Source organism: Cydia fagiglandana, chromosome 5 (genome assembly GCF_963556715.1).
Source record: "Cydia fagiglandana chromosome 5, ilCydFagi1.1, whole genome shotgun sequence".
Lineage (NCBI taxonomy): Eukaryota > Metazoa > Arthropoda > Insecta > Lepidoptera > Tortricidae > Cydia > Cydia fagiglandana.
In genome coordinates this window covers 18,614,425-18,628,548 of record NC_085936.1, presented here as the reverse complement: position 1 = coordinate 18,628,548, position 14,124 = coordinate 18,614,425, and the positions used below count along the sequence as shown (strand labels likewise).

General features: G+C 36.2%; 1 protein-coding gene across 2 annotated transcripts in view; it reads right to left on the bottom strand.

Annotated features, from left to right (window-relative positions):
• The window catches only part of LOC134664648 (putative carbonic anhydrase 3), a 48,808-nt gene extending 40,679 nt beyond the window's left edge, over positions 1 to 8,129 (bottom strand). Inside the window, exon 1 of one of the 2 annotated variants that reach the window (XM_063521390.1) lies at positions 7,889 to 8,129. In XM_063521390.1, the coding sequence (XP_063377460.1) occupies positions 7,889 to 7,934 (46 nt within the window). In that variant the 5' untranslated portion in view covers positions 7,935 to 8,129. The remainder of the gene's footprint in view (positions 1 to 7,888) is intronic. The other variant, XM_063521389.1, reaches the window with a different exon arrangement.
• Positions 8,130 to 14,124: the final 5,995 nt, after the last annotated feature.

Here is a 14,124-nt window from a genome sequence, read left to right as displayed (position 1 = left end):
TTATTTCTATTGCTAAAAAAAACGAAGTATAAGTACGTATTCTTATGTGTTCACACATAAAAAAAGCTATAGGTACTTGTAAATCAAGTATGTAGTAGGTACATGTTGACTCGCATAAACATAACAAAAACTAAGCCATCATAGAGCCCGATTCAGATTTTGTTTTGATATATTATTATTTTGATACGGATACGGATCTTGGCACGCAAAATGAAGTGAAAGTCGTGCCTGTGATGCGCGCCAATCACCAAGAAGATCGTCAAGGTCGTATCAAAACCATTTCAAAATCGTTAAATCTGAATTGGGCTCCTGGCCAAGAAGTGATTTATTGATCTATCGAGCAACTAATAGAGGCACCCGTATCGGCACATAAATTTTTTTTTGCGAGCATTTTTATGCAAAATCATTTGGTGCTTCGTGGAAGCTTGCGAATATTAAATTATTTTGTGGTAATCAAGTTATCTCGTTGGATTAGATCATTAATTACCGGGTGATCAATAATTATTACAAAGGGATATACCGGGTGTGGCCTGTAACACGAGCAAATAATTAAAACATAGATTGTACTCCTCAAACGATGACACTTTTGTTCAACAACTTTTAAAAATTATGAAGTATTTAGAGTCCCTATTTTTCATACAAAATAAATATTATCTTCAATGGACGCCATCGCCACGCCATATCATTGTGATTGACGTTGCTTGTCACGCCTTAAACATAACAAAATTCGCATTACATTGCGTCTTAGAATAAACTTTAAAGTGTATTAAAAATCAAAACACAAGTTATTTTTATCGGGTCAAGACAGGGATATGTGGAAAGGGAGGAGGGAGGCCTTTGCCCAGCAGTGGAACACTCTAGGCCCACATAAATAAATATAAATAAAAGTTATTTTTAAAAGTCGCTGAACAAATGTTGGTCAGTATGAGGAGTACAGCCTACAGTTGAATTTTTTGCTCGTATTACAGGCCACACCCGGTATAATTTGTGTCCATCAGTTACTGTGTCTGTGTGTTGGATGCAAAGCGGCAGACCGGGCCACGTGGCGTACTTTGGGAGAGCCCTATGTCCAGCAGTGGACTGAAACGGGCTGATGATGATGAGTTACTGTCCACGATCTAAAACCTTATCTATACTGAAAAACGTAATTCAAGACCAAAAAAAGTAAACAATGTTGCCACTTTTTACTAGCGCGTCTTGTATTTTTGTAATAATAATTAAATAAAAGTACTTTTTTTAAATAGTAGGAGTAAAATTACGAATAAATAATTTATCTTAGCGTGATTATACATATATCAAAAGGAATTTACTATTTAACAGACAATGGCAACATTGTCTTACTTTTTTTGGTCTTGAATTACGATTTCTAGTTTAGATATCGTACCTCAATGCTAGCAATGATGCATTTTTTTAGGAAGACATGGCATAATTATATATTAGGTACTTTCAAGCAAAATAATAAAATATGCCTAAAGAATGTGTACGGGTGTGTTAATTAGGTTATTATGAATATGTAAACTATTTACTAATCCAATAATAATATCTGGACGTAGTTAATATTCGTAAATCGTAATATTCAAATTCAAAATTATTTATTTCATGTGATTTACACACACAGCTATACACAACAATAAACATACAAGAATTACACATAAACATAAGATATACACATTAAAATTGAAAAATAGATATAATGCAGTGGTAGAAAAAAATGTAATATTAAATTTGGTTCGATCGATTAGCCGATGCATAATCAAACTATTTTTTCATCCATTAGCGCAAGCATGCAACGTCCAATTCAATTTGAATTTTATTAATCATTCAATTTAATTACAGTACATTGCGCTATCACTGCGCGAACACGATAGCCGTAACAAGTAGTAACAACAACGGAAAACCAGTTTAAATATGGAATTTATTGTGGATGTTTACATAGTAAACAATTAAACTAGTGGGTATGTAGTAGTCTGTGCACTGAAGACCTCGCAAGAATAACTTAAAACTGATTTTTTAAACCAAATTACAAAAACTGAATCGACAAAAACAAATAATTTATTCATTGAACATGGTCACAAAACTTCACGAGAATCGTTTGAGAATTGCGACCCGTAGAGGAGAAAATCCGGACATACGAAAACATTTTTGCCCAAGCTGAAATAGAGAACTTCGCTAACGCTCGGTCAATGAGTTTTCTAATGACTGTTACGGGTTTCATGACAGACCACACATTCGGTTGTTATTCGCGATAGAAAGCACGTACTAACCAAAACGTCAGAATTACCTACACGCGTGGTTTGACTGCTTGAGGTTTTTACGGTTTTTGCCGGCCAGATATTTCTTTTCTTATTGTTGTTGTCTGCACATGTTTGTACTTACATGTTTTGTGGTCATCACGAATAAATATCTTTTCGGAGCGATTCGGGAAACGTGGAACGTCACATATATATCTTTACTATTTCATATCTAGTGCATCTCTAATTCATTTCCCGAATTGCGCCGTTTATCTCATCTTTATATTCAGAAGCGACCAATTGGATTTCAATAACGGTTCATTGTTTGACATATATTTAAGCGCAACTAATAAGTATTATATTCCGAGTTTCTGAATACGCCTCTCCACGTGCTTACTCGTAATATCAATTGAAAAACTTATCTTATAAAGAAGTTGATAATATTATGCACGTACTAATGTTTTTTAAGCATTAAATTAATGGCAGCAAAAACTTAAACCGCAACCAGGACTCGAAAATGCTGTCAATGCCCTATTCAAGGATGTAATAAAATTATACTAGTAAATATTTTATATAGGTACTGAATCCATAGGTATGTACCAAAAGTTAAATGACATAATATATGCCTTATTTCAATGATGTAAGGTCCACTAATGATCATTTATAAGTGTTGATGTTGGTAGATGTAGCTGATCCATAAATTAAATGTTCGGTATAAAAACTTAACTTATAAAACTTGTTCGTTGTTGTTTCGAACATGTACAAATAATTTATACTAGGTATGTATTCAATAAATCATATTGATAAATATTTGTATGTTTCCTATTTAAACAATCATATGATATTGAAATGACTACTAGAAAATTCTGAACAGGTTTCGGTTTTCGTAGTTACAGAACTTACAGAGTGTATCAAAATATGATTATTTTCATAGTTTTCATAATGACAGAACTATAATTTACGTCAGTATATTGACAATTCACACTTTGACACGTCAAAGCATCCGAGTAATCCGACACTTCGTTTTCTATGGCGGGTGTTTGGTGATCAGCACGTGATAGGTAGTGTCATTACTTTCTATAAAACTAAAGGACTCAACCTCAACCTGCGTGCGTTAGAACGCACGCGTGAGTTACTGCCGGATTCGAACTTTAAGATATGTCAATTAATAGATCTGGAAACGATATGGATTAGATGTGTCAGTGTCAAAACTGACGTATTTGTTTGAGCAAACGTCACATTTGACACTGACGTATCTAACCCATATCGTTTCTAGATCTATTAATTGACGTATCTTAAAGTTAGAATCGAGCCGTCAGTCAGTCAGTCAGTTCTTAAAAGTTGGTGCAAGTAAGATGGCATCCACCTGTATGTATATATATAACCAACAATAGTTTCTACATAAGAGTTCAATAACCAAGAACTGCAACATTGTACGCAATAAGTAATAATTATAAGAGATAAGTTAAATTTACTGGGTGTCGAGAACATTTCCTCGTTATGTAAGTAATAAATGGGATATCGGCAGGCGATAACGCCCCAGCCGACATGTCTGACGCTGTCGCATTCCATTTTCTTGCAACAAACTGTCTTTGTTACGAATCTTGTTAGGAGGTATGGTTATATGAACCATTTTATTTAAAGTTTCATCATCATCATCATCTCAGCCATAAGACGTCCACTGCTGAACATAGGCCTCCCCCTTTTTTGGGGGGTGAATGCCATAATCGCCACGCTTGGCAGGCGGGTTGGCGATCGCAGTCGAGTACACCGAATTTGAGGGACGCTGCTGCCCGTCCACCGGTGGTCTTGGGCGTGGTTTAAGGACATACCCGGGTCCTGGACGTAGTTTAAGGACATACCCGGGTCCATTTTAGAATTTAAAGTTTATTTTCTATAAATTATTATGTAAGATGTATAACATACCTAGAGTAGAATATTGTCGAGCGAGAACAGAAATCGTTCTCGAGAAAGGCACAACTCTAATCATACCAAAAAATTGGACACTTTTCACGGGATCGGAGGAAGTAGGTAGGACTTTGAGCATCATCAACAAAAGCACAAATGATCAAACAGAAAGAGCAAAAAGGTGTCAATTGTCCCATAAACTAGTCCATGAAGAGTACCTACAACCATTATCTACGTGCATACAATGCGGCTTTCGCGGCCTACGGCCTACGCTTGTTGTTCCAGTGGCTAACCGAGATCAGGCGAACGTTCGCCTCAATCAAACCAATATTATATAATCTCTTATTACAACTAGCCTTACATTATTTCGAAGTCAAACTTATACTAGTTTTATAGCTCAAGGGAATAACGCCGGGAATATTAAGTTTCACTGAATGGGTAATCTAACGCCGACTGACTGCAGCGATGAGACGCATTGCTGTTGTTACTTAGGTACCTACTAGATAAAGCGGCGCAGAGTACAGGGATTAAGAATCAAGCCAAATTAAACCTAATTTCCTAACTATTCTTATAGAAATCTGCATACACAAATTAAGCCATAGTTGGGTTTTTAGTAACTATGTGTCCGAGCGCCATAGATATAATGGTATAATAATGTGAGGCCACTAAAGTTAGCATTGTAGCAGAGACGTCATGGAAGAGACTATGCTTCTCTCGTTACTATGCTTACAAAAGCCTTGTTAACCCTAAAGAAATGCTAACAAAATACTAAAGTTAAGAAAAGTTAGTGAACTTAGGGGAATTAAAGGTTATTTGTCTATCTAATTACACCTTGATTTTGTCGAATTCATATTACACGTGCTCAGAAAGTACTTAACAAGGTTTAATTCAGCTAGATTTGGTTACCTAAGCTAAGGCTACAATTTACTTATATAGTCGACTGTAGGAAAGGTAGTCGCCATTATCTGGTGTTAAGGTAAAAGCTTTCACTGCCTCGCCTGTTACCAATATTACCTATATAACCATTGTTTTGCCCATAAAAGGCGTCATATTATCTCTTTTACATAACTCTTGAAACTTTAGTACAGTTCATAAATATACGTAAAATTGTAAGCTGCCTTCCGGATTACAATTACATTTTGAAGTGGTATTATAACATTTTGATTTTTATCTGCTTAACAATGGCTATAGATGCTTAAAGTCGTGCTGTTTAGTAGGTAATCACTTTAGTGACTGAACTTTTAAGTACCTTTATTTTTAGTTAAGTTTAATATTACAATGATCATTATAAGATTTCTCAGCATAGATCACAATTTAAAGTTAGTTAAGTATTTAAACATGCGTCGCTGACGAAATTACATTGGTAGAGTTAGATCAAGAAAAGTCTGCAGAAATGTTGATAGTCCACGCAGTGCAAGTGTTATTTTAAACGTGAAACTTCTATGAAATTATGACGTACTTATACATAAGACTTGCAATGCGTATAGGCTATCAAAATCGCTGCAATCTTTTCTTGGTCTTACTCTACCTACTTATGCCGATAATCGGACTGAAACCACCCAAATTAGACTCTTATTGGGGAAGACACGATCTTGAAATTGAAACAAAATGACTAATAATTAAAAAGCTGGTCCCATACGATTTATTCAAAAGGAATGTTGAGGTATGAATCAGGATAGCCCGCTAGACCCCAATTACAGAGATATAACCGTTTTACTGAGTCAGCGCATCACATTCTGAGTAAGAGTCCTCGAATGAAGTGGCAATGACTTCAAATAGATATACATACTTTTTGTATGTGTTAGCACTCAAGATTACCATTGGTGCGCATTTGCGCAATCATTACTTTTTGCACTTAATATAAGACTAGAAATAAAATAAGGATAAATGTCGTTATTTAGAGTTAGCCGTTGGGAGATTATAACTATTGTTAGCTCGTTTTGTTAGAATGTAATAAAAATAGTTATAATAGTTTTTATACTAGGTAGCTATACCTATACTAACTGTAACCTAAGGCCTTTGACGCCACAATAACTGTTGTTTGGAACCCTTTAGTTAATTAACAGTTTTTCGAAGTTTGCTGTTTTCTTGAAGACTAAAGGTAGGGTACCTATTAGGCACTCTAAACTATGTTGTGTAGTGTGTGATTTGTGTTTGCACTAACAGAACACCTGCGTTATCATGTGATTTGTTATTGTTAAGAGTCACACGGACCCGCGGCCATAAAGTCGCTCCCATATAATCGAAGTCATTAGGCTTTGATTTTAAAATTACATGCTGATATTACATGTAGCTTCGCACGGCCATTAATTAATGTATCATATATTTATTTATAAGTATTATAAATTATATATAGTATTATAAATTATAGAGCGAGTAAAAGTTGTGTATGTAAAACTTCTAAGTACTCGCTCTAAGATATATTTAAATTAAGACGCGCAATCATTATAATGAATACCTAAGATTGTTCAAATCTTATTCGTAATTGGTAGCCGTAAGAGCGTGTCACATATTATTGCGCGTTTCGATGTGCAAGATAACATAAGATGTTATTGCAAGTGGATATATTAAAGCTGTCACCGGTCTTGACTTGAGACGCTTGATGCAGTTAAGTGATTGCAATAGGTAAGCTATTATTCTTTTGAAACACAATGCCTGACCTCACATGATAAATAGAGCGAATATCTGCATCGCCTGAACGTTGCGAATTAGAAAAGAACTAGGTATTCGTCAGTTTAATTGCTCTGAACACTTCAATGAGCTTTAGCACGCACGATATTGACATGATATCATGGATGGTCATGACAATATTTCGAGTAGAGAAAAGTCACAAATGGTCGTCATATAATGCCAGCAAAAAAACAATCACATCATTTTGTGGCTATAATCCGCCACATCCAAAATGTCGCTGTAAGTATAATACGTAGAAATGTTATGACACTTATGACGGTGTAAGTATATTAAGAACTTAAATTATGTACTTTTTGGGAGCTGGATAAAGTTGTAACTAACTTTGTACCTACCTACTTAAATTAATTGCAGTGTAGGTACTTTAAATTAATTGCCGTGTAACTTTAAACTATAGGCATATTATACTACTCTTTACTTTAAACTCAATCACCATCGACGATATATTTAGATGGTGGGTATACTGCAATAACTCTCTATAACTAGGTATTCATACAATATATGACATTTATTTCGTTTATAATTATACTGTTGCAGATACTTTTAAACGCTAACCGTCGGGATATTAGGGTCATTGCGCTAGTTTTCGTCCGGCTCTAGTTTTCGTCCACTTGACGGAATAGAAACCTTAACTGCTGTACATGCATGGACTTATTGCAATCCTTAATATCTAAACAATTTATCTATCTACATAAGCATTATATTTCGGAAGTAGCAAATTATAAATGAAATGAATTGTTTGCTATTCTCTATTTGGAAACTCTTCGAAGGTATCAGATACTTTTGGCGCGTTTGTTTCATCCACTTCTATTGACTATATTTATCTCTAAGTAAACCATGACCCTTTCTTTAAATTAAATATTTACCTACTTAGATTACCCATATTATAATTATGTCATTACAGGAAACTATCTGTAAAACAGTACCTACGGCCTTATTATTATAGTCACCTGAAAGTGTTAATATGATTAGAATTAAACCAGTAGCTACAACTTTTATCTATCAATAATTAATTTAAACACAGTTTATTACTAATTCGATCGATCCTGAAAAATACGTACCTTGCAAAAGCGCGAGCACGAAAAACGTTGAAATTATAATTTGCATAACTGTCACAGAGAAACTTATTGTCTCACAAAATACTCTGATTATTTAATTTAAACTTCACTTGTTTTGAACTTTTCAATCATAATTTAGTTGTTTTGTTGAAAGCGCGGCATTTGTTTGATGCGTACCGTTCAGCGATCGAGCGGTGTCTTGTCGAGCGAGCGTCAACTGTCTGCGCGCTGGTTTCCCTCGCATAATACCTTCCCCTAGTGAGCTGTTGTCACAATCGCTTGTTCAAGCGCAAGAGCCGAACGCTCGAGGAAACCAGTTTAAGAGCGCTTTGCGATTACGAATGGTTGTTGCGTATCTCAAGGCGACTTCACAACAGTTGGCCATTTCTTAGATGGCTATTAAGATCCCCTGTGCCTCTTAAATAATAGTCTTCTTTCATCTGTTCTTTTATACCTAATTATAAAAAATATCTTCTCAACAGAGCAAAACAAAAGACTATCGCAATCTAGCTAGTATTTGAAACATAAAAAATTTCTTATTTTTTTAATGTTATTTCGTTAAATTTATGACATACTCGTAGCTTAAGTTCGCACTTATATATACGTGCTCATCTGAACCATTAACTAGCCTATGTCTTATGGCAAACAGAGCAAGGTGGCGATCACCTAAGGCGTACCAGTTATAATAGTAGTCATAAATAATACCTCGATTTCCTTAATTAATAAATAATCATCGGTAGAGCTAAGTTGTAGTTACTGGTTTAATTCCATCGTATTAACACTTTCAGGTCACGATATGGTCGTACCTAGCATAAAATCAGATATATAGTTTTCTGTATTGAATAAAATATCCGAATTCGGATTAGAGATTAGGTACTTTATTATAAGAAATGGCCATGGTTTACTTAGAGGTTGGTACGTGTTAACTGTACCTAATGACAAGACAAGTTGATGTTCCTTGTATTTTGTAGCAATCATGTAGTTATGTACAGGTATGCTATGGTAGGTATGTACTAGAAGAGAGGCCTATGCTCAGCAGTGGGCGATAACGATAAAGGGCTGATATGATGATGATGACAGGTATGCTTCGGTAGTTCAGTTGGTAGAGCGTTAGACCAGAGGGCCTGCCTCTAACCACGTTCGACGTGTTGCCTCTCTATCGCTCTTGTAAATTCGTACGTAAGTGTGACATGGAGGCAACACGTTGAACGTACGTGGTTCGCGGTGGTCTGAGTCTCAGAGCAGCAGAAATGAAATTCACAGCCTTGGGCGAGATTGTTTCAGAATGACGTTTTAAAATTTGAGAGCGTGTCTCCAATTGTATGGCGGCGGCTAGGTTTGTGTGACTAGAATCTGGGGGGCTACCATGAAAACCGAAATTTGCAAATTGCGAGGATCTTTCTCCTTCACTCCAATGAAGGCGTAATTAGAGTGACAGAGAAAAATTCCCGCAATTTACGAACTTCGATTTTCGCGGTTATAGCCCTGTGCGGAAAAAGAGGAGTCGTGGAATTTATAGGAACTATTATATATATGACTTTTTCCTCACGACTCTATTAGGTAATTAGCCTGTATGTGTCCTATGGCAAAAAGAGGAAGGTAGCGATCACCTAAGGCGTACCTACCAGTTATAATAGTAGTCATAACTAATACCTGGATTACCTTAATTAATATATAGTTATTAATTAAGGTTATCGAGGTATCTATTATTTACGTAGTCTTTTACGCTGGTTGACTCGAGACAACCTTCCAGCAAGCAATGGAAATAAGCCTGTAATACCGTGAAAAGGGCGACAGCTGCTTTTAAACACGCTTTTCCGCAAACCGCAACTTACTATTAACTGTGAATCTTTGATGCATTCTGTTTAGAATGCTGTTTGTATTTGACTATTTGGATATGCAGAGAGTTGCAGCTATTAATCAGGCAGGAATTAATAATTCATTTTCATAATAGTAATTCATTCAAGAGCTTTGATCCAGCTTAGTGGCAGGGTAGGGTGACTACTGAGGCTACTATCTCTATACCGGCATTACTGGCAAGTGTTAAAACGGTAAAGTTAATAAGTTTAACGACAATGTCTACGACGAAATTGCTCGTACAAAAACTGCAGGCGTTATATAAAAAAACTCCCCCTAGCTTGACCTGGTCAAGTCTGCGAGTTAAGTATTATATGCCGAATTATCGATATTTTAATGCTGTTGATTATATAGATTTTGGTTTTTCTAAGTAATTGATCTTAAGCCCCCTCCAGACTATGCGCGTGAATCGCGGGCGAAGCCGCGAACGCGAGTGTGGAGTCGATTTCGCTGTCTGCGAAAATCGACGCCACACTCGCGTTCGCGGCTTCGCGCACGAGTGTGGAGGAGGCTTTAGAGTTGGACCATTTAAAATGCTTCCCCCCAGCGGTGTATTTTGCAGACCTCGAAAATTATATTTTAATCGCAGCGGACATAAGAGTTTGTAAAACAAATCCTTGCAATCCATTTAAAGACCGCTTGATAAGCCTTGCAGCCTTAAATAGAAAGAGTCGACGAGCACGTGCTTCCATTCACATTTACTACCTAGTTTTATCTACTTCCTGTGGTTTTTGTTTCCGAAAACGTAATATTCCTGACTCAAGGTAATTTTTCGTGCGTTATACCACATATAACAATTTTTTCCTAGTACTTAACTACCACCAACTACGTCCAAGACCACCGGTGGACGGGCAGCAGCGTCCCTCAAATTCGGTATACTCGACTGCGATCGCCAACCCGCCTGCCAAGCGTGGCGATTATGGCATTTACCCCCCCATAAAAGGGGGAGGCCTATGTTCAGCAGTGGACGCCTTATGGCTGAGATGATGATGATGACTTAACTACCTACCTACCAAAATAAACCAAAACATTGTATTTTCAAGACAGCGATTTATACAGCACAACCGAGGTTTAAAGTTTTGAAGGCACGATTTTTGACCACCACTCATATATGAAAAGGTTAAGGTTCTCTATCATATTAGCCTTCACTTGATCGTCACTTATTATTTTACATATAGCGTTCCCATCGGTAACAAGTGTAAAGGCAATAAGTAGGTAGGCAGGTAATTTTTATTTTAGTGACGGATTCACGGGATTTACCAAATAATCAGTACATAAATGTGTTTAAATTTTAAACGCAGTCATAAAATAGGTAGGCACCTAATTTTACGTAAATTCTTGCCGGGAATATTTATAATATAAGTCATGCCCTATTGGTGTTTGACTTTTATTAAAATCCGAGTAAGCGAGTCGAGGCGTCTCATTCCGCGATTTCGTCGCTTTTTACAGGTAGCTAAAAGTACATCCGTTCGGCCCCAATTCTGGGGTTTGCCATAAGCCGCACGTGGCGCTGTCGCCACCTAGCGGCCATAGCTGTCCTGATCGTAACAGACGCGTTTTGTTAGAGAGTGAGTCTTCTGTACCTAGTACTATTATTAATTCTGTGGCTTAAGCCTCGTCTCCATTATATTGCATATATTGCGCGGCAAAGCATCGAACGTTGGCTCGCGCGCGCGGCTTAATACAACTCGAACTTATTCAACTTTGAAGCGCCTGCTAAGCTAATCAACTCTGAGCGTAGCTAGTTTTACCATCATGAATTTCCTTGGCAGATTTTGAGAAAGAAAATAAAACCAAGTTATATTGGACTTCACACATTTATTGTATTTTTGTCTAATAAAAATACTATATCATATAACTATTATAAAGAGGATATCTACAGCAATTGACAGTCTTGCTGGTTGTACACACACTCGTCAGAGCACAACGTAATATACTCCCTATTATGCTTTTAGTGCACTTTAGGATCTGCTAACATTAAACTAATTTAAACCTTATTTTACAGCCCTATCATATCTAAGTTTTGAAGAAAAAAACTACGAATTTTGCGATTGGATATTGCACTATGGAAAAAGAAAGAATATAAATAAAATTGTAGTGGGAAGTATATAGAAATTAATTTTATCGGATTTTAAATCCACTTAGGAAATTTTAGCGTTTTTAAGTACGCGACATTCAGGCACAATAATATTATAATTTTCATTACTTCACGCTAGGTACTAGCTAATGCCATTCGGAGTTAACATTTCATCTTCACAAATATTAAGGCATTCTCCAAACGATAATAACCGACAACATATTGTTTTAGTTCGTATATAATACATACATTCGTAAGCGAATAAAGGATACTGTTACAGCAAAGTGTCTGATGTGTACAGAGAAGTAATGCTAGTTGAACATTAAATTACATGAAACAATCTACTTCACACGATACATGCTCGAACGATGCTACAATGGGAAATAACGAATTTTAACGTCACGCCAAAATTGCTCTGTTTATGCAGGGCGAATCTCTTTAAAGCAGATGTGAAGTTGTATTGATTAATTCCCTTGAATGAAAATGTTCAGCTGGTTTTAACGGAATGGCCCGGACGAAACGTCTAGTTTGAATTATGCTCCTTGGGTGTCACAATACAGATCCGACACAAATGTTTCCACTGTTTCCACTAGATAAATCGTCAAGATTAATATATACAGGTCGGACTGTTATTCTGTGGCTAAGCATAAAAGGACTTATTGTTAGCACAACAGACCACAACACACGCTGTTTTATGCATTATTCTAACCTCACACAGAGATGGTTTATATACGTCACTTGACATTAGACACACTTATCAAATAGTCAGATAGTGATGAATTAAATATTTAGTTTCGCGCTAAGGCATCTGCTGTGCTAGCCTTCAAGCCCTGAATACAATTATTCCGAACACGTTCCCAGATATAGGTACTTATACGATGTGATATAAGCAAAATCGTACATGATTGTAGAACTGTACAGAATTATTGTAATACACAAATATAGACCAGTGGCAAAGTTGCCATGCAAATCGGAGTAAATATGAAGTACCTAGTGTGCTTCAGACATTGAATTCCTACGCGTTCCCTAATGCCGTAACGCACTTGGTCAATTTGGCCAACTTATCGTGTTGTATCTTTTGCCCTAATATCGCAAATGAAAATGACGACAACCAAGTGCGTTGCAGGCATATTTTAAGACCTGAAAACGCATACCTTGCGTTAGAGTTGCAAGCTCGGTGAGCCATGAAATGATTTCAAATCGACTACTTAGTCTACAATACAATTATGTACACATGTAAAATATAATAATTAACTAAACTATAATATTAGTTTAACTCATTTGCAACATACACATTAAAATGAACCAAAATAAACGAGAATTCTCCATGCATAGCAGTTATACAAGAATTCACATTTTATGTTTAAGTTCATAGCCACGAAGTTGTTTTAATTTTCATGCTTACAATATTACACATAACGCACCATCATAAAAATAACTTTAGCCTGCAGATTGCAAGATATACCAACAGTTTAAATATTTCAGACATTCTGAACAGAGGTAGAAACCAAAGCTTTATTTCTAACAATGTCTAACACAAAGTCTATTGACACTAGACCGAACGCGTCGGTAGAAATGTACTCACTCGTATTTGATAATTTGCCTTACAACACTAAAAACGTGAAACATTCTAAGCTAAGGTTCTACACACAGCATACATAGTATGTACAATCAGAAATATTTACACAAACAATTAACACGGCAAAGATTGGTTGAACACTCATGAGCAATTAATACTTTGTTTTACGAGTGTACCTGCCCTACGTGGAAGGCAGACATGTTCGCGATTGCAACAAGTCTTGCACAAACTGGTAACTCTTATTGTCCATATTACACCGAGATCCTTGCACTTGATAACTTGTCTGAGGTCTTAGATTGATATAAATACAGGCTACGGGACTTAACTTCTAAACAGAACCTATTTTAGTTTAATTATTTATGCTGTAACCCTCCATCGGGCATAGTACCACTAACTACTACACTTTAAAGATTTCTTTACTTACAAGTATGCAGTAAAACTATAATTCAATTGTACCTTTTGCCAGTGTTATCTGATAAGACAGTTGAAAATTGCATGTTTCTATTGTCCAGTACCGCTATTACAGTATTTTTGATAATTGGTCAAAATGCGAGTACTTCTCAGATCTTTATATTAGAATGAACTTTTAATGAAACTAACCATCTAATGCCACAGACAGCTAAATTAATAGACTTGCAAAGCCATTATAAAGAAACAAGCTATAATAGAACTTTATTGGAGGTGGTAAACACGGCGCCGTACCACGTATATTGTTAGTGATGTTGA